This window comes from Bombina bombina, chromosome 1 (assembly GCF_027579735.1).
Source record: "Bombina bombina isolate aBomBom1 chromosome 1, aBomBom1.pri, whole genome shotgun sequence".
In the NCBI taxonomy this organism is placed as follows: domain Eukaryota; kingdom Metazoa; phylum Chordata; class Amphibia; order Anura; family Bombinatoridae; genus Bombina; species Bombina bombina.
In genome coordinates, this window is record NC_069499.1 from 946,790,452 (window position 1) to 946,816,753 (window position 26,302).

At 39.9% G+C, this 26,302-nt stretch overlaps 1 protein-coding gene across 1 annotated transcript in view; it reads left to right on the forward strand.

Moving 5' to 3' along the window:
- The first annotated feature begins 2,384 nt into the window (after nt 1–2,384).
- The window catches only part of SPO11 (SPO11 initiator of meiotic double stranded breaks), a 435,933-nt gene continuing 412,015 nt past the window's right edge, over nt 2,385–26,302 (forward strand). Inside the window, 1 exon segment of the mRNA XM_053715996.1 lies at nt 2,385–2,611. Within this exon segment, the coding sequence (XP_053571971.1) occupies nt 2,385–2,611 (227 nt within the window).

The window sequence follows — 26,302 nt, forward strand, 5'->3', positions numbered from 1 at the left end:
GAGCGTAGACAAGCACCGGATGACATGTCCCCGTATGTTGTAATTTAAAAGGCAAAAACACACCTATATTTTCAGTGAGTTAAAATAATGTAGATGTTCCCACTAGTATGTTACACAAGCCACTAATTCAACAAACTATAGAATTTGGACAGTTACCTATGTCCTTACATGCCTAATGTAATATGACAGGAACTTTTAATGGTAAAACACACTCATTTGTTGAGCCCCCAAGGTAATGTATCAAAGAGGCTGTGTAGCCATCCTTGTTAATTCAAAGGTGGTAACATAGTGTTCATTATATTGCCAGAAGTGACCTAGATCGTCCAATCATAGCCAAGACCTGCATATGAACACATTGTAATCAAGTTGGATATTTAAGCCCTCTAGGGCGTGACTGTGTCCAAACGATAAATCCCATGAAGCCTCAACTTGTAAGAGCTCTTCAGAGGGAGATATTGAGACACGAGTGGAGCTAGTGCACTGAACTCCCTTTAGGAGGCATTATAAACAAGGTTTTCCAACAAACCCCCTCTGCCCCTACCAAAAAGAAACGTTGTAGGAAATATACCAGAAGGGGAGGGTACAAAGAAAAAAAAACCCGAAAAAGAAGCTAGACCCTCATATATAACCTGAGTGATCGCCCCCCTTGAGTGAAACGGGTGAAAAGAATTTTACTGAACAAAGGTTTATCATTTGTCCCGACCCCTGGGATTGATAAATTTAAACTTAAATGTTGATATGTACAAGTTGCAGAGACAACTGAGGATCAGGGATTTTTTTAAAGACAAGGAACAAACTATGTCCAGCAAATCTCAAAGCCCCAGTAATTTTTACCATGTTAACCATAACCCTCATTCGAAGTTTTACAAGAATGGTTACGAATTCTTTTGAACAAGCCAAATTTAAGGGTTATTCATCTAACCTTACTAAAGAAGAAAGAACAGCTTTACAAAATTTGATGGAAGATCACACTATTATCATACATGCTGCAGATAAGGGTGGATCTATAGTCATCCAAAACTACATTGATTACCAAAATGAAGCGTATAGACAACTATCCAACACCACTACCTATCGCAAATTAAAGGGTAATCCCACAATGTCTTTCAAAAATCTTTAGACTACATTCTCGAAATGTGGTGTCGAGGCTGGTATGATTGATGAAAATGAATATGAATATATGAGTATAGCTTTTCCTATCATCCCAGTTCTATACCTACTTCCTAAAGTCCATAAGATGCTGATTAACCCCCCTGGCAGGCCCCACATTGTGTCTGCTAGGGACTCACTATGTTCAAGAGTAGCAGAAATTTATTGATTATCACCTTTCAACCTGTTGTAAAGGAATCTTTTCTCTTCTATATTAGACTCTCATCTTTGATCAGGACGCTACTTGATGTAGATTGGCTGCAGGAAGGTGACTTACTGGTTACCATGGTAAGTTCATCGTTGGCATATGTGGGACCCCCCATAGAGTTCTTGCTAGAATTGTTAACTTTTTGTTTGGAAACTAATTACTTCAAATTTGAGAGTGAGTTCTTTTTGCAAATAGCGGGGACTGCTATGGGTTCGAACATGGCTCCCGCATATGCCAACATATACATGCTTTGGTATGAAACATCATGATGAAGACCCTTGTCGATCCCTGGCATAAAATTCTATGTTAGATATATAGACGATGTGTTTTAGTATGGAAGGGCTCAGTAGACTCATTGAATGTTTGGATTGACAGCTTAATAAACTAGAGTCTCCAATACGGTTTAAATATGAGTTTAGTACAGATTCTATACCTTTTTGGATTTAAATATTTTCAAATGTTCTGTTGGAGAAGTTTTTAGGTTTGCTACATCACTATATTCAAAACCAACAGATAAGAACTCCCTTCTTCTGTCTACTAGTTTTTACCCTACACACCAAAAGAAGGGTGTGATCAACTCACAGCTCATGCGAGTAGCACGAACAACACACTCATGGAGGACTAGAGTCCCCCAAGAGAACGAAATGAAGAAAAAACTTAAGGAGAGAGGATATAGAACTGCAGACATTGATAAATCACAAGAAAAATTGTCACAATATGATCAAAGGGCACTCCTATATAAGACGAAGAATGAGAATGGCAACAACAACAATATCAATCTGATTACCACATTTACCCCCTTATATAAGACACTGGAAGAATCGGTACGAAAGAACTGGGACATTGTGAAATCCGATAAGTCTCTTCATCTTACACAAACCAATGCACCACGAATGGTATATAAGAAGGCATCCAATTTGAAGGACATTTTGGTCCCATAATGACCCAGTAAAAATGTTACCAGAAGGGTACTTGGATCAATGTCAATAAGAAACTTGGTTATTTTAAGTGTGGAAGATTGTACCACATGCAACAGCATGCTTACTGGATCACAATTTCATCATCCTCATACAGGGAAGAGTACAAGACCTCTACCACATTCAGAGAGAGGATGGCTAATCACCGCCATGCCATAAGGGTAGCAATTGACAAGCAGGAGTCGGATCAGCCTGTGGCTAGGCATTTTATGCAAGCAGGAAACACAGCCGCTAGCCTTAGGACTATGATCATTGACCACGTGCCACCACCAAACGGGTGGGGATAGGCATAAAAAGCTCTTACAAGTTGAGGCTTCATGGATTTATCGTTTGGACACAGTCATTCCTAGAGGCTTAAATATCCAACTTGATTATAATGTGTTCATATAGCTGGTCTTGGCTATGATTGGACGATCTAGGTCACTTCTGGCAATATAATGACACTATGTTACCACCTTTGGAATTAACAGGATGGCTACACAGCCTCTCTTTGATACATTAATTTCTTGGTGGCTCAACAAATGAGTGTGTTTTACCATTAAAAGTTTGTCATATTACATTAGGCATGTAAGGACATAGGTACTGTCAAATTCTATACAGGTAGCCCTCAGTTTACGCCGGGGTTAGGTTCCAGAAGGAATGGTTGTAAATCGAAACCATTGTAAATTGAAACCCAGTTTATAATGTAAGTCAAGGAGAAGTGAGGGAGATAGGTTCCAGGCCCCTGTCAAAATTGTCATAAGTAACACCTAATACATTATTTTTAAAGCTTTTATATAAACCTATTAAAATAATCACACAACACAGAATATATAATTAAACTAAGTTAAATGAACAAAAACCTTTGCTAAACAGCATTATAAACCTAATAAAATAATCACACAACACAGACTTCACTTGCATTTTTCTGCAAACAGTTCTTTCTATGCATTCCAATCTGGACTGATTCATAGACAGGAAGATCTTGTTCCTTTGAAATCTGCTTGATAGCTCAGGTCTGGTTAAATTGATTAATTTCTGCTTGCTTGGCTTTGCTGCAACACAAGCGGACAGCTCCACCTACTGGCTATTTTAATAAATGCACTGCTTCTCAATGCTTTTCAATAGCAGTCACATGACTGGAAAAAAAGGTTGTTATTCTGAAACGGTGTAAATTGAACCGTTGTAAAACGAGGGCCACCTGTAGTTTGTTGAATTAGTGGCTTGTGTAACATACCAGTGGAACATCTACATTATTTTAACTCACTAAATATAGGTGTGTTTTTGCCTTTTTAATTACAACATCCGGGGACTTGTCAGTCCGGTGCTTGTCTACGCTCTTGCTAATAGAACCGATGGTGACGTAGCTTGAGGTTCGTCACAGGAGGAGTGGTTATGATAATTAGCCATGCGTTTGCATTCCTATAATTTATGCACGGCATTAGTGACGTAGTGAGACCGCATTGGTTTGACTGACCGGATATTGGAGCATGTTTGAGGGTTTAAATAGGGAATAGGTGTGTTAGTTTATTAGGACTGTTTGTTGGAGATATTGGGGGGTGGTAGTTATCAACGTGTCAACTTTCCGGCCTTCGCCGGCCCAATACGCCCGCCTAAGCTCGCCTCACATCGCCGCCGCAGACCTGAAAAATTTGTCTAAGGTTATCAAGTAAAGCTGTCAAAAAAGCCGTGGGGCGATGAACAGCGGGACTGTGAGAGTTATCACTCATCCGATCTCGCTGCTCTTCGGCTGTTTGACAGCTTTCTTGCTAGCCTGTCACTAAGCACTCACATAAACTACACTGTTCTACCCCCTATTACCGGCGCCCCCGGAGCCCCTCGCAACTAAATAAAGTTACTAAACCCCTAAACCGCCGCTCCTAGACCCCGCCGCAAGTCTTATAAATGTATTAACCCCTAAACCGCTGCTCCCGGACACCGCTGCCACCTACATTATACCTAGTAACCCCTATCCTGCCCCCCCCTATACCGTTGCCCTCTATAATAAAGTTATTAACCCCTATCCTGCTGATCCCGCACCTCGCCGCAAATAAATAAATAGTGTAACCCCTAAACCGCCGCTCCCAAAACCCGCCGCAAACCTATATTACATTTATTAACCCCTATCCTGCCCCCCCTACACCGTCGCCACCTATATTAAAATTATTAACCCCTATCCTGCCCCCCCTACACCGTCGTCACCTATAATAAATTTATTAACCCCTATCCTGCCCCCCACTACACCGCCGCCACTGTAATAAAATTATTAACCCCTAAAACCTAAGTCTAACACTAACCCTAATGCCCCCCTAACTTAAATATTAATTAAATAAATCTAAATAATATTTCTATTATTAACTAAGTTAATCCTATTTAAAACTAAATACTTACCTATAAAATAAACCCTAATATAGCTGCAATATAAATAATAATTATATTGTAGCTATTTTAGATTTATTTTTATTTTACAGGTACCTTTCAATTTATTTTAACTAGATACAATAGCTATTAAATAGTTATTAACTATTTAATAGCTTACCTAGCTAAAATAAAGAGAAATGTACCTGTAAACTAAAAACTAACCTAAGTTACAATTACACCTAACACTACACTATACTTAAATAAATTATTCCTATTTAAAACTAAATACTTACCTGTAAAATAAACCCTAAGATAGCTACAATATAATTAATAATTACATTGTAGCTATCTTAGGATTTATATTTATTTTACAGGTAACTTTGTATTTATTTTAGCTAGTTAGAATAGTTATTAAATAGTTATTAACTATTTAATAACTACCTAGCTAAAAGAAATACAAAATTACCTGTAAAATAAATCCTGATCGGAACAGCCAATAGAATGCGAGCTCAATCTGATTGGCTGACTGGATCAGCCAATCGGATTGAACTTGGAATCTGATTGGCTGATTCAATCAGCCAATCAGATTTTTCCTACCTTAATTCCGATTGGCTGATAGAATCCTATCAGCCAATCGGAATTGAAGGGACGCCATCTTGGATGACATCCCTTAAAGGAGCCTTCATTCGTCGGTAGTCCGTCGGGAAAGAAGGATGTTCCGCGTCGGCGGGATGAAGATTCAAGACCCGGCTTCGAAGATGACCTCGCCCGGATAGAAGACTTCTTCAGCGCCTCTTGGAAGATGACCTCGCCCGGATGGAAGATTTCTTCAGTGCTGCTTGGAGGATCACTTCATCGGATGGAAGATTTCTTCAGCGCCCCTTGGATGATCACTTCTGCCGGTCCGGATGTCCTCTTCAGTTCCATCGGTGGCTCGGCTGAGTGAAGACGACTAAAGGTAGGATGATCTTCAGGGGATTAGTGTTAGGTTATTTCTCTTGTTAAGTGTGTTCAGTCCACGGGTCATCCATTACTTATGGGATATATTCTCCTTCCCAACAGGAAGTTGCAAGGGGATCACCCAAGCAGAGCTGCTATATAGCTCCTCCCCTCACATGTCATACCCAGTCATTCTCTTGCAACTCTCAACAAAGAAGGAGGTCGCGAGAGGAGTTGGAGTTTTTACTTAATTATTCTTCAATCAAAAGTTTGTTATTTTAAAATGACACGGAGTGTGCCGTTTTTTGTATCTCAGGCAGTATTTGGAGAAGAATCTGCCTGCGTTTTTCTATGATCTTAGCAGACGTAACTAAGATCCGCTGGCTGTTCTCGACATTCTGAGGAGTAGGGTAACTTCAGAAAGAGGGGAATAGCATGCGGGGTCCCCCGCAAATGAGGTATGTGCAGTACATTATTTTCTGGAAATGGAATTGACTAAGAAAATACTGCTGTTACCCATATGATGTAAGTACAGCCTTAAATGCAGTAGTAGCGACTGGTATCAGGCTGATAAATGTATGCGCAGTTGAGTTATTTTCTAGGGACTAGAATTTGACTGAGAAAATACTGTTAATACTGAAATAATGTTTAAGCCTTATCTGCAGTGGAAGCGACTGGTAGCAGGCTTAGTGATAACTTTGCATGACATTCAAAATGTTGTTTTTAAAACGTTTACTGGCATGTTATTCGTTTTGTGAGGTACTTTGGTGATAAATCTTTTTGGGCATGATTTTTTTCCACATGGCTAACGTATTTTCTGCATAGAAACCGTTATATCAGGTCTCCCACTGTTGTAATATGAGTGGGAGGGACCTTGTTTTAGCGCCTTGTTGCGCAGTTAAAATTCTAGCACAGTCTTCCTGTTTCTTCCTCCTTGATCCAGGACGTCTCTAGAGAGCTCGGGGGTCTTCAAAATTCGTTTTTGAGGGAGGTAATCAGTCACAGCAGATCTGTGACAGTGTGTTTGACTGTGATAAAAGCGTTAAATCTTAATTTGATATCCGTTTTTGGGTATTGAGGGGTTAATCATCCTTTTGCTAATGGGTGCAATCCTCTGCTAATTAATACTTTTCTCGTTAAGAATTGTTGACTATAACTGAATTGGTTTTCCTTGTTATTCAACTGTATTTTTAAAAGCGCTGCAGCGTTTTTTATATTGCTTGTAAACTTATTGAAAGTGATTTCCAAGCTTGCTAGCCTCATTGCTAGTCTATTTAAACATGTCTGATACAGAGGAATCTGCTTGTTCATTATGTTCAAAAGCCGATGTGGAGCCCAATAGAAATATGTGTACCAATTGTATTGATATTACTTTGAATAAAGGTCAATCTGTACCGATAAAGAAATTATCACCAGACAACGAGGGGGAAGTTATGCCGTCTAACTCTCCTCACGTGTCAGTACCTGCTTCTCCCGCTCGGGAGGTGCGTAAGATTGAGGCGCCAAGTACATCAAGGCCCTTACAAATCACTTTACATGATATGGCTAATGTTATGAAAGAAGTATTATACAATATGCCCGAATTAAGAGGCAAGCGCGACAGCTCTGGGTTAAGGACAGAGCGCGCTGATGACATGAGAGCCATGTCTGATACTGCGTCACAATTTGCAGAACATGAGGACGGTGAGCTTCATTCTGTAGGTGACGGTTCTGATCCGGGGAGGCCGGATTCAGAAATTTCAAATGTTAAATTTAAGCTTGAGAACCTCCGCGTGTTACTAGGGGAGGTGTTAGCGGCTCTGAATGATTGCGACACGGTGGCAATCCCAGAGAAATTATGTAGGTTGGATAGATATTATGCGGTACCGGTGTGTACTGACGTTTTTCCTATACCAAAAAGGCTTACAGAAATTATTAGTAAGGAGTGGGATAGACCCGGTGTGCCCTTTTCCCCTCCTCCGATATTTAGAAAAATGTTCCCTATAGACGCCACCACACGAGACTTATGGCAGACGGTCCCTAAGGTGGAGGGAGCAGTTTCTACTTTAGCCAAGCGTACCACTATCCCGGTGGAGGATAGCTGTGCTTTCTCAGATCCAATGGATAAAAAATTAGAGGGTTACCTTAAGAAAATGTTTGTTCAACAAGGTTTTATATTGCAGCCTCTTTCATGCATTGCGCCTGTCACGGCTGCAGCGGCATTCTGGTTTGAGTCTCTGGAAGAGGCGATTCGCACAGCACCATTGGATGAGACTTTGAGCAAAGTTAGAACACTTAAACTGGCTAATGCGTTTGTTTCGGATGCCGTAGTGCATTTAACCAAACTTACGGCTAAAAATTCCGGATTCGCCATACAGGCGCGCAGGGCGCTATGGCTTAAATCCTGGTCAGCAGATGTAACTTCTAAGTCTAAACTACTTAACATTCCTGTCACAAATATCTCAGGATTCAGCTGCTAAGGAGTTAACTTTGTGTAGCTTGCACTCAAAACAGTTATTTGTTTTCAAGAAGAATTGTGTTTGTATTTTCTTTGAAGTGCCAGAACCCCCTAAATAGCCACCAAATGTTAGTGTGTATGCATTGGGTCATAAAGTCACTGAAACTCTTAGTCACAGAGATACACAGGATAAAGTTTATGGCTTAAGCTGTCAATAGAATGCCTGATGCAAAACAGGCTCTTCATTACAAAAACTGACCAGGTCACTGACAGGACATTGGTTATATTATGTACATATGTGGGTTAAAGCTGTTATAACCTAAAGGCAGGTAAATATGACAACCTATGGCATATTTGATATCAAACCGGTTCTCCCAATAAAACTAAGAGGTTCTAAATATGTAAATATAGAAATTTCTTACCTAGCAGGAATGATAATGGGTTGTATAAATTCAGGCAAGAAATTAGTCTATTGAAGGTTGTAAAGACAGGGGGGTTTCTTAGCCCGCCCAGGAGGGTGTGGTTAAGCAACCTTATCTCTGAAAAGTAGGGTTTAAGAATCTTATTTTTTAACAATAAGATTGTCATTCTTACAAGGGGAGCTGCTGTACAGAAGTAAGGAGCCATCATTTTCATGCCAGCCCCTGGCGCATATCTTGAAGACTAGGAAAGTATTCAATTCTGTTTTTCTCCTTTTTATTTTAAAATACTGTTTTGCGTGTGTAATTTTATTTGTAACAACTTTTTATTAATAATGCATTGTGCATAATATTTTTGGCATAATAAATAATTCCTTTATTAAGTTTGGCCTTTGTCTAATAATTGAACCACGTTACTGAAAGGACTGGAATATTAGAACTGTATAATTTTAGGTTATTTTCTGCTAAATTGTATTTCTAGAGTTAAGGTGTAAAGTCTGGGGTTTTCCTTAAGATTTTCCCTTTAATAAATTTTAAGTGGTGGCAGCATCTGAGCTATAGGATTGTTGGTTTAGTGTGGGTGACATTAAAAGGGAGTTTAGGGCATTTCTCTTACGTCTAGTACAGACTAGGGAGTGGGATTAACTCTTGCACCCACTAAACTGAATCACAAGCTTGCCTGGTGTGGCTAGATTGTGACCTGTTGGTGACAGAAAAGGGGGCTGAAAACCCTTTCTGTGCCAAATAAGTGACTGGCGCAGGGTTGGATAACCTTGGGTCGTCACAAATATATTTGTGACAATTCCTTTCAAAGGGCAGACCTTATTCGGGCCCGGCTTGAAGGAAATTATTACTGACATTACGGGAGGTAAGGGCCACACCCCTCCTCAGGACAGGGCCAAATCAAAGGCCAAACAGTCTAATTTTCGTGCCTTTCGTAACTTCAAGGCAGGAGCAGCATCAACTTCCTCCGCTCCAAAACAGGAAGGAACTACTGCTCGTTACAGACAGGGTTGGAAAGGCAACCAGTCATGGAACAAGGGCAAGCAGGCCAGAAAGCCTACTTCCGCCCCTAAGACAGCATGAAGACAGGGCCCCCTCTCCGGAGACAGATCTAGTGGGGGGCAGACTTTCTCTCTTCGCCCAGGCCTGGGCAAGAGATGTACAGGATCCCTGGACGTTGGAGATTATATCTCAGGGATACCTTCTGGATTTCAAAACTTCTCCTCCACAAGGGAGGTTTCATCTGTCAAGGTTATCAACAAACCTAGTAAAGAAAGAGGCATTTCTACAATGTGTACAAGACCTCTTAGTGATGGGAGTGATCCACCCAGTTCCGCGAATGGAACGAGGACAAGGGCTTTACTCAAATCTATTTGTGGTTCCCAAAAAAGAGGGAACCTTCAGACCAATCTTAGACTTAAAAATCTTAAACAAATTCCTAAGGGTTCCATCGTTCAAGATGGAAACCATTCGGACCATCCTGCCCATGATCCAAGAGGGTCAATATATGACCACAGTGGACTTAAAGGATGCCTACCTTCACATACCGATTCACAAAGATCATTATCGGTACCTAAGATTTGCCTTTCTAGACAGGCATTACCAGTTTGTAGCTCTTCCCTTCGGGTTAGCTACGGCCCCGAGAATTTTTACAAAGGTTCTGGGCTCACTTCTGGCGGTACTAAGACCACGAGGCATAGCGGTGGCTCCGTACCTAGACGACATTCTGATTCAAGCGTCAAGTTTTCAAAATGCGAAGTCTCATACAGAGATAGTTCTAGCATTTCTGAGGTTGCATGGGTGGAAAGTGAACGTGGAAAAGAGTTCTCTGTTACCGCTCACAAGGGTTCCTTTTCTAGGGACTCTTATAGATTCTGTAGAGATGAAGATTTACCTGACGGAGTGGGAACTACACCCGGAGGTATTTGCTCAACTGGTTCGTCGTTGGGGCAAACCGGATCTGGATCTTATGGCATCTCGCCAGAACGCCAAGCTTCCTCGTTACGGATCCAGGTCCAGGGACCCAGGAGCAGTGCTGGTAGATGCACTTGCAGCCCCTTGGGTTTTCAACATAGCTTATGTGTTTCCACCTTTTCCGTTGCTACCTCGACTGCTTGCCAGGATCAAACAGGAGAGAGCATCGGTGATTCTGATAGCGCCTGCGTGGCCACGCAGGACCTGGTATGCAGACCTAGTGGACATGTCGTCCTGTCCACCATGGTCTCTACCTCTGAGGCAGGACCTTCTAATTCAGGGTCCTTTCAACCATCCAAACCTAATTTCTCTGAGGCTGACTGCTTGGAGATTGAACGCTTGATTCTATCAAAGCGTGGGTTTTCGGATTCGGTTATTGATACTTTGATACAGGCTCGGAAACCTGTTACCAGAAAAATTTACCATAAGATATGGCGTAAATATTTATATTGGTGTGAATCCAAGAGTTACTCATGGAGTAAGGTTAGGATTCCTAGGATATTGGCTTTTCTACAAGAGGGTTTAGAAAAGGGCTTATCCGCTAGTTCACTAAAGGGACAGATCTCTTCTTTGTCTATTCTTTTACACAAGCGTCTGGCAGGGAATCCAGACGTCCAGGCTTTTTGTCAGGCTTTGGCTAGGATTAAGCCTGTGTTTAAAACTGTTGCTCCTCCGTGGAGCTTAAACTTGGTTCTTAAAGTTCTTCAGGGTGTTCCGTTTGAACCCCTTCATTCCATTGATATTAAGCTTTTATCTTGGAAAGTTCTGCTTTTGATGGCTATTTCCTCGGCTCGAGGAGTCTCGGAGTTATCTGCCTTACATTGTGATAAGGTAATCCTGCGTACTAAACTTGGGTTTTTGCCTAAGGTTGTTTCTAATAGGAATATCAATCAAGAGATTGTTGTTCCATCATTGTGTCCTAATCCTTCTTCAAAGAAGGAACGTCTTTTGCATAATCTAGACGTGGTCCGTGCCCTGAAGTTCTACTTACAGGCAACTAAAGATTTTCGACAAACTTCTTCCCTGTTTGTCGTTTACTCTGGACAGAGGAGAGGTCAAAAGGCTTCGGCTACCTCTCTCTCTTTTTGGCTTCGTAGCATAATACGTTTAGCCTATGAGACTGCTGGACAGCAGCCTCCTGAAAGAATTACAGCTCATTCCACTAGAGCTGTGGCTTCCACTTGGGCCTTTAAAAATGAGGCCTCTGTTGAACAGATTGCAAGGCTGAAACTTGGTCTTCACTTCATACTTTTTCCAAATTTTCCAAATTTGACACTTTTGCTTCTTCGGAGGCTGTTTTTGGGAGAAAGGTTCTACAGGCAGTGGTTCCTTCTGTTTAATGTTCCTGCCTTGTCCCTCCCTTCATCCGTGTACTTTAGCTTTGGTATTGGTATCCCATAAGTAATGGATGACCCGTGGACTGAACACACTTAACAAGAGAAAACATAATTTATGCTTACCTGATAAATTTATTTCTCTTGTAGTGTGTTCAGTCCACGGCCCGCCCTGTCTTTTTGAGGCAGGTTCTAAATTCTAAATTATAACTCCAGTCACCACTGCACCCTATAGTTTCTCCTTTCTCGTCTTGTTTCGGTCGAATGACTGGGTATGACACGTGAGGGGAGGAGCTATATAGCAGCTCTGCTTGGGTGATCCTCTTGCAACTTCCTGTTGGGAAGGAGAATATATCCCATAAGTAATGGATGACCCGTGGACTGAACACACTACAAGAGAAATAAATTTATCAGGTAAGCATAAATTATGTTTTTAAGGGGGGTTTGGGTTAGATTAGGGGTATGTGGGTGGTGGGTTTTAATGTTGGGGGGGGTTGTATTTTTCTTTTACAGGCAAAAGAGCTGAATTCTTTGGGGCATGCCCCACAAAAGGCCCTTTTAAGGGCTGGTAAGGTAAAAGAGCTTTGAACTTTTTAAATGTAGAATAGGGTAGGGCATTTTTTTATTTTGGGGGGGTTTGTTATTTTATTAGGGGGCTTAGATTAGGTGTAAGTAGCTTAAAATTGTTGTAATATTTTTTTAAATGTTTGTAACTTATTTTTTTTATTTTTTGTAACTTAGCTTTTTTTTATTTTTTGTACTTTAGTTAGTTTATGTAATTGTATTTAATTGTAGTTTTTTGTAGGTAATTTATTTAATTTATTTAATGATAGTGTAGTGTTAGGTTTAATTGTAACTTAGGTTCAGTGGCGACTCTAGGAACAATATATAGGGGGGGCACATAAGATACCACAGTCAAAACTGGGGGGGCACTAATCATTCACCACTAAATCATGCCACTGAAAAAAAACTAAATAAGGGGATAGTAGCTGTAGTGAGAGGATAGAGGCTTTAGTGGGGTATATGGTCTGTAGCGAGGGGATAGGAGCTGTACTGGGGTATAGGGGTTGTTGTGATGGGATACAGTCTGTAGTGAGGGTATAGGGCTGAAGTGGGGTATAGGGACTGTAGTGGGGGAATAGGGGATGTAGTGGGGGGATAGGGGCTGTAGTGAGGGTATAGGGGCTGTATTGGGGTACTAAAAAAAAAAACTAAACGAAAATGTATTCCCCTCTCCCTGAGTCTTACCTTATACCAGGGAGGGGGGAATCCTGAACCCTAGTGGTGGTGGTCCTGTGGGATTTGGAGCTTATCTGTCCACAATAAAGGGATTATCTATCTTTTTAAACAATAACATTTCTGGAGTAGACTGTCCTTTTAAAAATAAAGAATTTTAGTTCTGACAGAGCATGCATTAATGTACTACGAGTAATTAAATTCACATTGTTCTCTTTGTATCCAGGAGCAGCAATGCACTACTGGAAGCTAACTGGTGATTGGAGGTCACACACACATATGCCTCTTGTCATTGGCTCACCATATGTTTTTAGTTAAGTTCCAATAGTGTTTTGCTGCTCTGGAGATGACTATCAGTTTGACCCTTTTTGCAGAGTTAAACAAATAGGTGTATACAAGCACCAGTGTAATAATTAAATGCTCAAACATACAGCATGTTCTTTTTGCACGTTCTTTGTCCCTTTAATATAAGCATATAGTATATAGTTTTTTGTTAAAGGGACATGAAACTGAAAAATGTTCCTTCGTGATTCAGATCACCCATACAATTGTCCTCACATTTACTTCATTCTCTTTGTATACTTTGTTTAAGGATGGGGCAATGCACTACTGGGAGGTAGCTGAATACATTAAGTGAGCCAATGACAAGAGACATATGTGCAGCCACCAATCAGCTGCTGCCTTCCAGTAGTGTATTGCTGCTCCTGCTCCTACCCACGTTTGCTGTACCACAAAGGATTCCAAGAGAATTTAGCAATACATACATTATACACACATACATACATTTGTACACATACATAAATACATTTATACACATACATAATACAAATATACATACATTTATACATATACACACACACATAATACACATATACATACATTTATACACACATACATAATACACATATACATACATTTATACACACATACATAATACACATATACATACATTTATACACACATACATAATACACATAAACATACATTTATACACACATACATAATACACATATACATACATATTACACACATACATAATACACATAAACATACATTTATACACACATACATAATACACATATACATACATTTATACACACATGCATAATGCAAATATACATACATTATACACACATACATAAATACATTTATACACACATACATAATACAACTATACATACATTTATACACACATACATAATACAACTATACATACATTTATACACACATACATAAATACATTTATACACACATACATAATACAAATATACATACATTTATACACACATACATAATACAAATATACATACATTTATACACACATACATAATACAACTATACATACATTTATACACACATACATAAATACATTTATACACACATACATAATACAAATATACATACATTTATACACACATACATAAATACATTTATACACACATACATAATACAAATATACATACATTTATACACACATACATAAATACATTTATACACACATACATAATACACATATACATACATTTATACACACATACATAAATACATTTATACACACATACATAATACAAATATACATACATTTATACACACATACATAAATACATTTATACACACATACATAATACACATATACATACATTTATACACACATACATAAATACATTTATACACACATACATAATACACATATACATACATTTATACACACATACATAAATACATTTATACACACAAACATAATACACATATACATACATTTATACACACATACATAATACAAATATACATACATTTATACACACATACATAAATACATTTATACACACATACATAATACACATATACATACATTTATACACACATACATAATACACATATACATACATTTATACACACATACATAATACACATAAACATACATTTATACACACATACATAATACACATATACATACATTTATACACACATACATAATACACATATACATACATTTATACACACATACATAATACACATATACATACATTTATACACACATACATAATACACATATACATACATTTATACACACATACATAATACACATATACATACATTTATACACACATACATAATACACATATACATACATAATACACACATACATAATACACATATACATACATTTATACACACATACATAATACACATATACATACATTTATACACACATACATAAATACATTTATACACACATACATAATACACATATACATACATTTATACACACATACATAATACACATATACATACATTTATACACACATACATAATACACATATACATACATTTATACACACATACATAATACACATATACATACATTTATACACACACATACATAATACACATATACATACATTTATACACACATACATAATACACATATACATACATAATACACACATACATAATACACATATACATACATTTATACACACATACATAATACACATATACATACATTTATACACACATACATAATACACATATACATACATTTATACACACATACATAAATACATTTATACACACATACATAATACACATATACATACATTTATACACACATACATAATACACATATACATACATTTATACACACATACATAATACACATATACATACATTTATACACACATACATAATACACATATACATACATAATACACATATACATACATTTATACACACATACATAATACACATATACATACATTTATACACACATACATTTATACACATAATACAAATATACATACATTTATACACACATACATTTATACACATAACACACATACATACATTTATACACATAACACACATACATACATTTATACACACATGCATACATAGAGAAGGAAATACATTTATTTACATATAACTCATGTTCTAGTTTTGCCCCATGCAAGCTGATTTTAGAGCAGTAAGCTTTATTTCAGGGGAAATAGGTTGTTTTTATTCTGTAGTTAGGCAGCATGGCATACCATAAAAATGTTTGAATTAATTAAATTAGTGACAAAAACAACAAGTTACTTTTCACAGGAAAGGCATGAAGAGTTTACAATGAAGAATACAAAATTATCTTCATTTCTAAACAACTTCTGCCTTTCTGAGCAGCCACAGTGTAAATGAAAAAAGGATTTATTACTTAGCTCTTTCCTCCTGAAGCTGCACTGCCTGTCAGCAGCACGATGTGCAGTGTGAGGCTTGAGCCCGGGCTGCTTGCTGATGGTTGGATGATGCAGCTGTCAGTCAGCACAGAACTCCTGTTAGAGCACTCAGGCAGGAACACAGCAAATTCATGACATCATGGTTGCCATGGTTAGTTTGCAATGTCTTCCTGGTTTCGGAAGGCAAACTTTGAAAGCATGGTGCTGCTTGTAAACAGTCACTGCTCACTCTCTCTGACTTGATCAACTCTCTGCTGCATTATATTAGCGCAGCAGCCGAGTGTTTAAGCAGCACATTGGAGGAGATTAGATTGAGTAAGCAGTGAGTGGTGTGCTGTTCCTATGTCTATGAGCCCCATCTGCAACAGTGATTGTTCCACCCCTGCAGCTATTCACCGTAAATGAAGTAGATCTCTTTGGGGGGGCAAATAGGGGGGCAAAATATTTTCCAGGGGGGGCAGTTGCCCCCCCTCGCCCCCCTGTAGTGACGCCTATGCTTAGGTTAGGATTTATTTTACAGGTAATTTTGTATTTCTTTTAGCTAGGTAGTTATTAAATAGTTAATAACTATTTAATAACTATTCTAACTAGCTAAAATAAATACAAAGTTACCTGTAAAATAAATATAAATCCTAAGATAGCTACAATGTAATTATTAATTATATTGTAGCTATCTTAGGGTTTATTTTACAGGTAAGTATTTAGTTTTAAATAGGAATAATTTATTAAAGTATAGTGTAGTGTTAGGTGTAATTGTAACTTAGGTTATTTTTTAGTTTACAGGTACATTTCTCTTTATTTTAGCTAGGTAAGCTATTAAATAGTTAATAACTATTTAATAGCTATTGTACCTAGTTAAAATAAATTGAAAGGTACCTGTAAAATAAAAATAAATCCTAAGATAGCTACAATATAATTATTATTTATATTGTAGCTATATTAGGGTTTATTTTATAGGTAAGTATTTAGTTTTAAATAGGATTAACATAGTTAATAATTGAAATATTATTTAGATTTATTTAATTAATATTTAAGTTAGTGTTAGACTTAGGTTTAGGGGTTAATAAATTTATTACAGTGGCGGCGGTGTAGTGGGCGGCAGGATAGGGGTTAATAAATGTATTATAGGTGGCGACGGTGTAGGGGGGGCAGATTAGGGGTTAATAAATTTAATATAGGTTGTGGCAGGGTCAGGGAGCGGCGGCTTAGGGGTTAAACTATTTGCGGCGAGGTGCGGGATCGGCAGGATAGGGGTTAATAACTTTATTATAGGGGGGCAGGATAAGGGGTTACTAGGTATCATGTAGGTGGCGGTGGGCGGCGGTTTAGGGGTTAATATGTATAGAGTAGCTTGCGGTGGGCTCCGTGAGCGGCGGTTTAGGGGTTAATCATTTTATTTAGTTGCGGCGGTGTAGGGGGGGACAGATTAGAGGTGTTTAGACTCGGGGTACATGTTAGGGTGTTAGGTGTAGACAGCTCCCATAGAAATCAATGGGATGTCTGGCAGCAGCGAACTTGTACTTTCGCTATGGTCAGACTCCCATTGATTCCTATGGGATCCGCCGCCTCCAGGGTGGCGGTTTGAAAACCAGGTACGCTGGGCCGTAAAAGTGCCGAGCGTACCTGCTAGTTTTTTGATAACTAGCAAAAGTAGTCAGATTGTGCCGCACTTGTGTGCGGAACATCTGTAGTGACGTAAGAATCGATCTGTGTCGGACTGAGTCCGGCGGATCGAAGTTTACGTCACAAAATTCTACTTTTGCCGGTCTCTAGCCTTTGATAACTAAGGCGAATCAGCCTCACCACAAATACGCTGCGGAATTCCAGCGTATTTGAGGTCGACGGCTTGATAACTACCCCCCATTGAATCTACCCATTGAGAAAGGTACCAGGCCGGTACCGAAACGTTTGGGGGTAAATTGTGTTACGATGCATTGATGTGAACAAGAATAAACGACTATGATATTCAGACTGGTGAGTGCAGCGTTTTTTATTCTGTATGCATAAATTGAACTTGGCTTGTATGTGTTACGCAGCACCCTGGCAGTTGCTCATATGGTCTTAGGGAGTGCACCTGGAATTGGACACTTGATATTATCAGACACAGCCCTAAGCACACACAGTGAATATGTATAAGCCTTATATACAGTGCTCATACATCAGTCTCTTGTGCATAGACATTCTATTCGCCTGAGGCAAATATGCTTGCATTCTATTCTATTCTATTCTATTGCATTCTTGCATTGTATTCGCCTGAGGCAAATATGCTTGCATTCTTGCATTCTATTCTATTCTATTGCATTCTTGCATTCTATTCGCCTGAGGCCCCAAGCTTGCACACAGTTGGTACAAATTAGCACCCACCAGACAGTGTATACAAAAAAGCGCAGTCACTTTCTATAACCACCTTGCACGTAAGGTCGTAGCTAAAGGGACACTGAACCCCAAAAAAATATTTTGTGATTCAGATAGAGCATGCAATTTTAAGCAACTTTCTAATTTACTCCTATTATCAATGTTTCTTCGTTCTCTTGCTATCTTTATATGCAAAAGAAGGCATCTAAGCTTTTTTCTTGGTTCAGAAACCTGGACAGCAGTTTCTCTTGTTAAGTGTATTCAGTCCACGGGTCATCCATTACTTATGGGATTATATCTCCTTCCCAACAGGAAGTTGCAAGAGGATCACCCAAGCAGAGCTGCTATATAGCTCCTCCCCTCACATGTCATATCCAGTCATTCTCTTGCAACTCAACTAGGTAGGTCGTTGTGAGAGGTCTGTGGTGTTTTTTATACTTAGTTTATTTCTTCAATCAAAAGTTTGTTATTTTAAATGGCACCGGAGTGTGCTGTTTGTTCTCAGGCAGTATTTAGAAGAAGAATCTGCCTGCGTTTTCTATGATCTTAGCAGAAGTAACTAAGATCCACTGGCTGTTCTCGCACATTCTGAGGAGTGGGGTAACTTTCAGAAAGGGAATAGCATGTGGGGAATCCTGCAAGCAAGGTATGTGCAGTAAATAATTTTTCTAAGGAATGGAATTGACTAAGAAAATACTGCTGATACCGATGTAATGTAAGTACAGCCTTAAATGCAGCAGCGACTGGTATCAGGCTGATGAATGTATGTACAATAAGTAATTTTCTAAGGAATGGAATTTGACTAAGAAAATACTGTTAATACTGAAGTATTGTATAAGCCTTAACTGCAGTAGAAGCGACTGGTAGCAGGCTTATTAATAACACTACCTAACTTTTAAAGTGTATGTTTAAAACGTTTACTGGCATGTTATTCGTTTTTTGTGAAGTACTTTGGTGATAAATCTTTTGGGGCATGATTTTCCACATGGCTGTTGTTTATTTCTATATAGAAACGATTAACTGAGGTTTCCCACTGTTGTAATAGGAGTGAGAGGAGCCTATTTTAGCGCTTTTTTGCGCAGTAAAAATTCAGTTTCAGTCTTCCTTCTTCTTCCTCCTTGATCCAGGACGTCTCTAGAGAGCTCAGGGGTCTTCAAAAGTCATTTTGAGGGAGGTAATCAGTCACAGCAGACCTGTGACAGTGTGTTTGACTGTGATAAAAACGTTAATTGTTAAATTGATTATCCGTTTTTGGGTATTAAGGGGTTAATCATCTATTTGCTAATGGGTGCAATACTTTTCTAACTTAATACATTTACTGTGAAAATTTGGTTGCTATAACTGATTTGGTTCATTGTTATTTCAACTGTGACTTTTTTTGTGCTTCTTAAAGGCGCAGTAGCGTTTTTTTTTTATATTGCTTGTAAATTTATTTGAAAGGATTTTCCAAGCTTGCTAGTCTCATTGCGAGTCTGTTTAAACATGTCTGACACAGATGAATCTGTTTGTTCACTATGTTTGAAGGCCAATGTGGAGCCCCACAGAAATATGTGTACTAAATGTATTGATGTCACTTTGAATAAAAGTCAATCTATATCTGTAAAGAAATTATCACCAGACAACGAGGGGGAAGTTATGCCGACTAACTCTCCTCACGTGTCAGTACCTTCGCCTCCCGCTCAGGAGGCGCGTGATATTGTGGCGCCAAGTGCATCAGAGAGGCCCATACAAATCACTTTGCAAGACATGGCTGCTGTTATGACAGAGGTATTATCTAAATTGCCTGAATTAAGAGGCAAGCGCGATAGCTCTGGGTTAAGGACAGAGCGCACTGATGATGTGAGAGCCATGTCTGATACTGCGTCACAATTTGCAGAACATGAGGACGGAGAGCTTCATTCTGTGGGTGACAGATCTGATCCAGGGAGACCGGATTCAGAGATTTCTAATTTTAAATTTAAGCTTGAGAACCTCCGCGTATTGCTAGGGGAGGTATTAGCGGCTCTGAATGATTGTAACATGGTTGCAATTCCAGAGAAAGTATGTAGGTTGGATAGATACTTTGCGGTACCGGTGTGTACTGACGTTTTTCCTATACCTAAAAGGCTTACAGAAATTATTAGCAAGGAGTGGGATAGACCCGGTGTGCCCTTTTCCCCACCTCCGATATTTAGAAAAATGTTCCCAATAGACGCCACCACACGAGACTTATGGCAGACGGTCCCTAAGGTGGAGGGAGCAGTTTCTACTTTAGCTAAGCGTACCACTATCCCGGTGGAGGATAGTTGTGCTTTTTCGGATCCAATGGATACAAAATTAGAAGGTTACCTTAAGAAAATGTTTGTTCAACAAGGTTTTATCTTACAGCCCCTTGCATGCATTGCGCCTGTCACTGCTGCTGCGGCATTCTGGTTTGAGTCTCTGGAAGAGGCCATTCGCACAGCTCCATTGGATGAGATTATGGCCAAGCTTAAAGCACTTAAGCTAGCTAATGCATTTGTTTCTGATGCCGTTGTACATTTAACCAAACTAACGGCTAAGAACTCCGGATTCGCCATCCAGGCGCGCAGAGCGCTATGGCTTAAATCCTGGTCAGCTGACGTGACTTCTAAATCTAAATTGCTTAATATTCCTTTCAAAGGGCAGACCTTATTCGGGCCCGGCTTGAAAGAAATTATTGCTGACATTACTGGGGGTAAGGGTCATACTCTTCCTCAGGACAGGGCCAAGTCAAAGGCCAAACAGTCTAATTTTCGTGCCTTTCGTAACTTCAAGGCAGGAGCAGCATCAACTTCCTCCGCTCCAAAACAGGAAGGACCTGTTGCTCGTTATAGACAGGGCTGGAAAACTAACCAGTCCTGGAACAAGGGCAAGCAGGCCAGAAAGCCTTCTTCTGCCCCTAAGACAGCATGAAGAGAGGGCCCCCTATCCGGAAACGGATCTAGTTGGGGGCAGACTATCTCTCTTCGCCCAGGCTTGGGCAAGAGATGTCCAGGATCCCTGGGCGTTGGAGATCATATCTCAGGGATATCTTCTGGACTTCAAAGCATCTCCTCCACAAGGGAGCGTTCATCTTTCAAGGTTATCAGCAAACCAAATAAAGAAAGAGGCATTTCTACGCTGTGTGCAAGACCTCTTAGTAATGGGGGTGATCCACCCAGTTCTGCGGACGGAACAAGGGCAAGGGTTTTACTCGAATCTGTTTGTGGTTCCCAAGAAAGAGGGAACCTTCAGGCCAATCTTGGACCTAAAAATCTTAAACAAATTCCTAAGAGTTCCATCATTCAAAATGGAAACTATTCGAACCATCCTACCCATGATCCAAGAGGGTCAATACATGACCACGGTAGACTTAAAGGATGCCTACCTTCATATACCGATTCACAAAGATCATTATCGGTACCTAAGATTTGCCTTTCTAGACAGGCATTACCAGTTTGTAGCTCTTCCCTTCGGGTTGGCTACGGCCCCGAGAATCTTTACAAAGGTTCTGGGCTCACTTCTGCAGGTTCTAAGACCGCGAGGCATAGCGGTGGCTCCGTATCTAGACGACATCCTGATACAGGCGTCAAGCTTTCAAATGGCCAAGTCTCATACAGAGATAGTTCTGGCATTTCTGAGGTCGCATGGGTGGAAAGTGAACGTGGAAAAGAGTTCTCTATCACCACTCACAAGAGTCTCCTTTCTAGGGACTCTTATAGATTCTGTAGAGATGAAAATTTACCTGACGGAGTCCAGGTTATCAAAGCTTCTAAATGCTTGCCATGTCCTTCATTCCATTCCATGCCCGTCAGTGGCTCAGTGCATGGAAGTAATCGGCTTAATGGTAGCGGCAATGGACATAGTGCCATTTGCACGCCTGCATCTCAGACCACTGCAATTATGCATGCTAAGTCAGTGGAATGGGGATTATTCAGATTTGTCCCCTCTGCTAAGTCTGGACCAAGAGACCAGAGATTCTCTTCTCTGGTGGCTTTCTCGGGTCCATCTGTCCAAGGGTATGACCTTTCGCAGGCCAGATTGGACGATTGTAACAACAGATGCCAGCCTTCTAGGTTGGGTCGCAGTCTGGAACTCCCTGAAGGCTCAGGGATCGTGGACTCAGGAGGAGAAACTCCTCCCAATAAATATTCTGGAGTTGAGAGCAATACTCAATGCTCTTCTAGCTTGGCCTCAGTTAGCAACTCTGAGGTTCATCAGATTTCAGTCGGACAACATCACGACTGTGGCTTACATCAACCATCAAGGGGGAACCAGGAGTTCCCTAGCAATGTTGGAAGTCTCAAAGATAATTCGCTGGGCAGAGTCTCACTCTTGCCATCTGTCAGCGATCTACATCCCAGGCGTGGAGAACTGCGAGGCGGATTTTCTAAGTCGCCAGACTTTTCATCCGGGGGAGTGGGAACTTCACCCGGAGGTCTTCACTCAACTGATTCATCGTTGGGGCAAACCAGATCTGGATCTCATGGTGTCTCGCCAGAACGCCAAGCTTCCTTGTTACGGATCCAGGTCCAGGGACCCGGGAGCGGTGCTGATAGATGCTCTGACAGCCCCTTGGGTCTTCAACATGGCTTATGTGTTTCCACCATTTCCGATGCTTCCTCGACTGATTGCCAAGATCAAACAGGAGAGAGCATCGGTGATTCTGATAGCGCCTGCGTGGCCACGCAGGACCTGGTATGCAGACCTAGTGGACATGTCGTCCTGTCCACCATGGTCTCTGCCTCTGAGGCAGGACCTTCTAATTCAGGGTCCTTTCAATCATCCAAATCTAATTTCTCTGAGGCTGACTGCATGGAGATTGAACGCTTGATTCTATCAAAGCGTGGCTTCTCGGAGTCGGTTATTGATACCTTAATACAGGCTCGGAAACCTGTTACCAGAAAAATTTACCATAAGATATGGCGTAAATATTTATACTGGTGCGAATCCAAGAGTTACTCATGGAGTAAGGTTAGGATTCCTAGGATATTGTCTTTTCTACAAGAGGGTTTAGAAAAGGGCTTATCTGCTAGTTCGTTAAAGGGACAGATTTCTGCTCTGTCTATTCTTCTACACAAACGTCTGGCAGAAGTTCCAGACGTTCAGGCTTTTTGTCAGGCTTTGGCTAGGATTAAGCCTGTGTTTAAGACTGTTGCTCCGCCGTGGAGTTTAAACTTAGTTCTTAAAGTTCTTCAAGGTGTTCCGTTTGAACCCCTTCATTCCATTGATATTAAGCTGTTATCTTGGAAAGTTCTGTTTTTGATGGCTATTTCCTCGGCTCGAAGAGTCTCTGAGTTATCTGCCTTACATTGTGATTCTCCTTATCTGATTTTCCATTCAGACAAGGTAGTTCTGCGTACTAAACCTGGGTTCTTACCTAAGGTAGTTTCTAACAGGAATATCAATCAAGAGATTGTTGTTCCATCACTGTGTCCTAACCCTTCTTCAAAGAAGGAACGACTCTTGCATAATCTGGACATAGTCCGTGCCCTGAAGTTCTATTTGCAGGCAACTAAAGATTTTCGTCAAACTTCTTCCCTGTTTGTCGTTTACTCTGGACAGAGGAGAGGTCAAAAAGCTTCGGCTACCTCTCTCTCCTTTTGGCTTCGTAGCATGATACGCTTAGCCTATGAGACTGTTGGACAGCAGCGTCCTGAAAATATTACAGCTCATTCCACTAGAGCTGTGGCTTCCACCTGGGCCTTTAAGAATGAGGCCTCTGTTGAACAGATTTGCAAGGCTGCAACTTGGTCTTCACTTCACACTTTTTCAAAATTTTACAAATTTGACACTTTTGCTTCTTCGGAGGCTGTTTTTGGGAGAAAGGTTCTACAGGCAGTGGTTCCTTCCGTTTAAAGTTCCTGCCTTGTCAAGTAATGGATGACCCGTGGACTGAATACACTTAACAAGAGAAAACATAATTTATGCTTACCTAATAAATTTATTTCTCTTGTAGTGTATTCAGTCCACGGCCCGCCCTGTCTTTTAAGGCAGATCTAAATTTTAATTCAAACTACAGTCACCACTGCACCCTATGGTTTCTCCTTTCTTGTCTTGTTTCGGTCGAATGACTGGATATGACATGTGAGGGGAGGAGCTATATAGCAGCTCTGCTTGGGTGATCCTCTTGCAACTTCCTGTTGGGAAGGAGATATAATCCCATAAGTAATGGATGACCCGTGGACTGAATACACTACAAGAGAAATAAATTTATCAGGTAAGCATAAATTATGTTTTTTGATTGGTGGATGAATTTATCCACCAATCAGCAAGAACAACCTAGGTTGTTCACCAAAAATGGGCTGGCATCTAAACTTACATTCTTGCATTTCAAATAAAGATACCAAGAGAATAAAGAACATTTGATAATATGAGTAAATTAGAAAGTTGCTTAAAATTTCATGCTCTATCTGAATCACAAACGAAATTGGGTTCAGTGTCCCTTAAGTCAGGTGGTCCTGGTAATAGGTGACAGGCAGACTCTATTTGGGGCTCTGGACATATAATCTGACGGGTCAGTGTGAGACCCGAACCAGGAACTAGGCGGAGATACGATGAGAGACGATCAGGTACAGCCACACCCATTGCACGGATAACTACACCCGAAAACAAAATACATGTGCACCTCGTATTGCTGTCTGGCTATAACCACGCTCTCCCTTGTAGAGCTCCACCAGTTTTACTGCAGATCACACCCTACGTTACAAGTGACCATGCCAATTTGTTGGAGCTTTCCTGCCTACAAGCTCTCTCAGCTATACACACTGTAGTTAAAAAATAAAAGTTTTGTTTCGGTTTTCGGTATCGGTTTCGGTCCAGAATTTTAATTTCGGTGTATCCCTAATTTTTTTATTAGATGATGTTATGAGTGTAACTGTACTTTGTTATTTATTTTTTATGTGTTTTGTGACACTTTTTTGTTTTGCGAGAGCTCTGGCACAAGTTAACTTCAATTGTGCTCAAGTGATGACAATTTCTTTTAACTTGGTATACGAGTGATAAACCCGACGCATGCAAACACCCACAATAAATCCCTTTTCACTCACACGTAACTGTTAGCGAACCACTCGTAGTCTGGCCCTAACAGTTTAATTGGTTTCTAGCAGCAGAAACATGTAATATAAAATGTGGAAGTTGGAGGAGGATTGTGGTGAATAAAAAGTAGATGCTGCTGTTTTGTAGAGATGTTATCTACAAGATGTACATCACTATCTAACTTTTCACTTAAAGTGAAAGTGAATCCTAGGGTTGTACAAACGCTAGGATTGACTATTAAAACAAATAAAGGGGACTTTCATTCATGAAGTATAAGATACTTCATGTAGAAAGCTCCTTTATTTGTTTCAATCGATCGCCGTTCTTAGCTGCTACGGCAGCCCACAGCAACATTTTTTTTTTTGCTAAGAGGGTAAATCCGGCTTGGCGCCCATGGGACCAGGATTTACTGCACGGCTATTGGCTAAGAGGTGAAAACGTCACCTCTTAGCAAAAAATTGTTTTAGCCGTGGGCTGCTGTATCAGCAAAGAACATCAATCAATTGAAACAAATAAAGAAGCTTTCTACATGAAGTATCTTATACTTCATGAATGAAAGTCCCTTTTATTTGTTTCAATTGTCAATCCTAGCGTTTGTACAATGCTAGGATTGACTTTCACTTTAAGCTTTTTCATAAATTAAGAATAATATGTACAAGAAACATAGGGGAATGTGTTACGAACCATGGGAGTATAAAC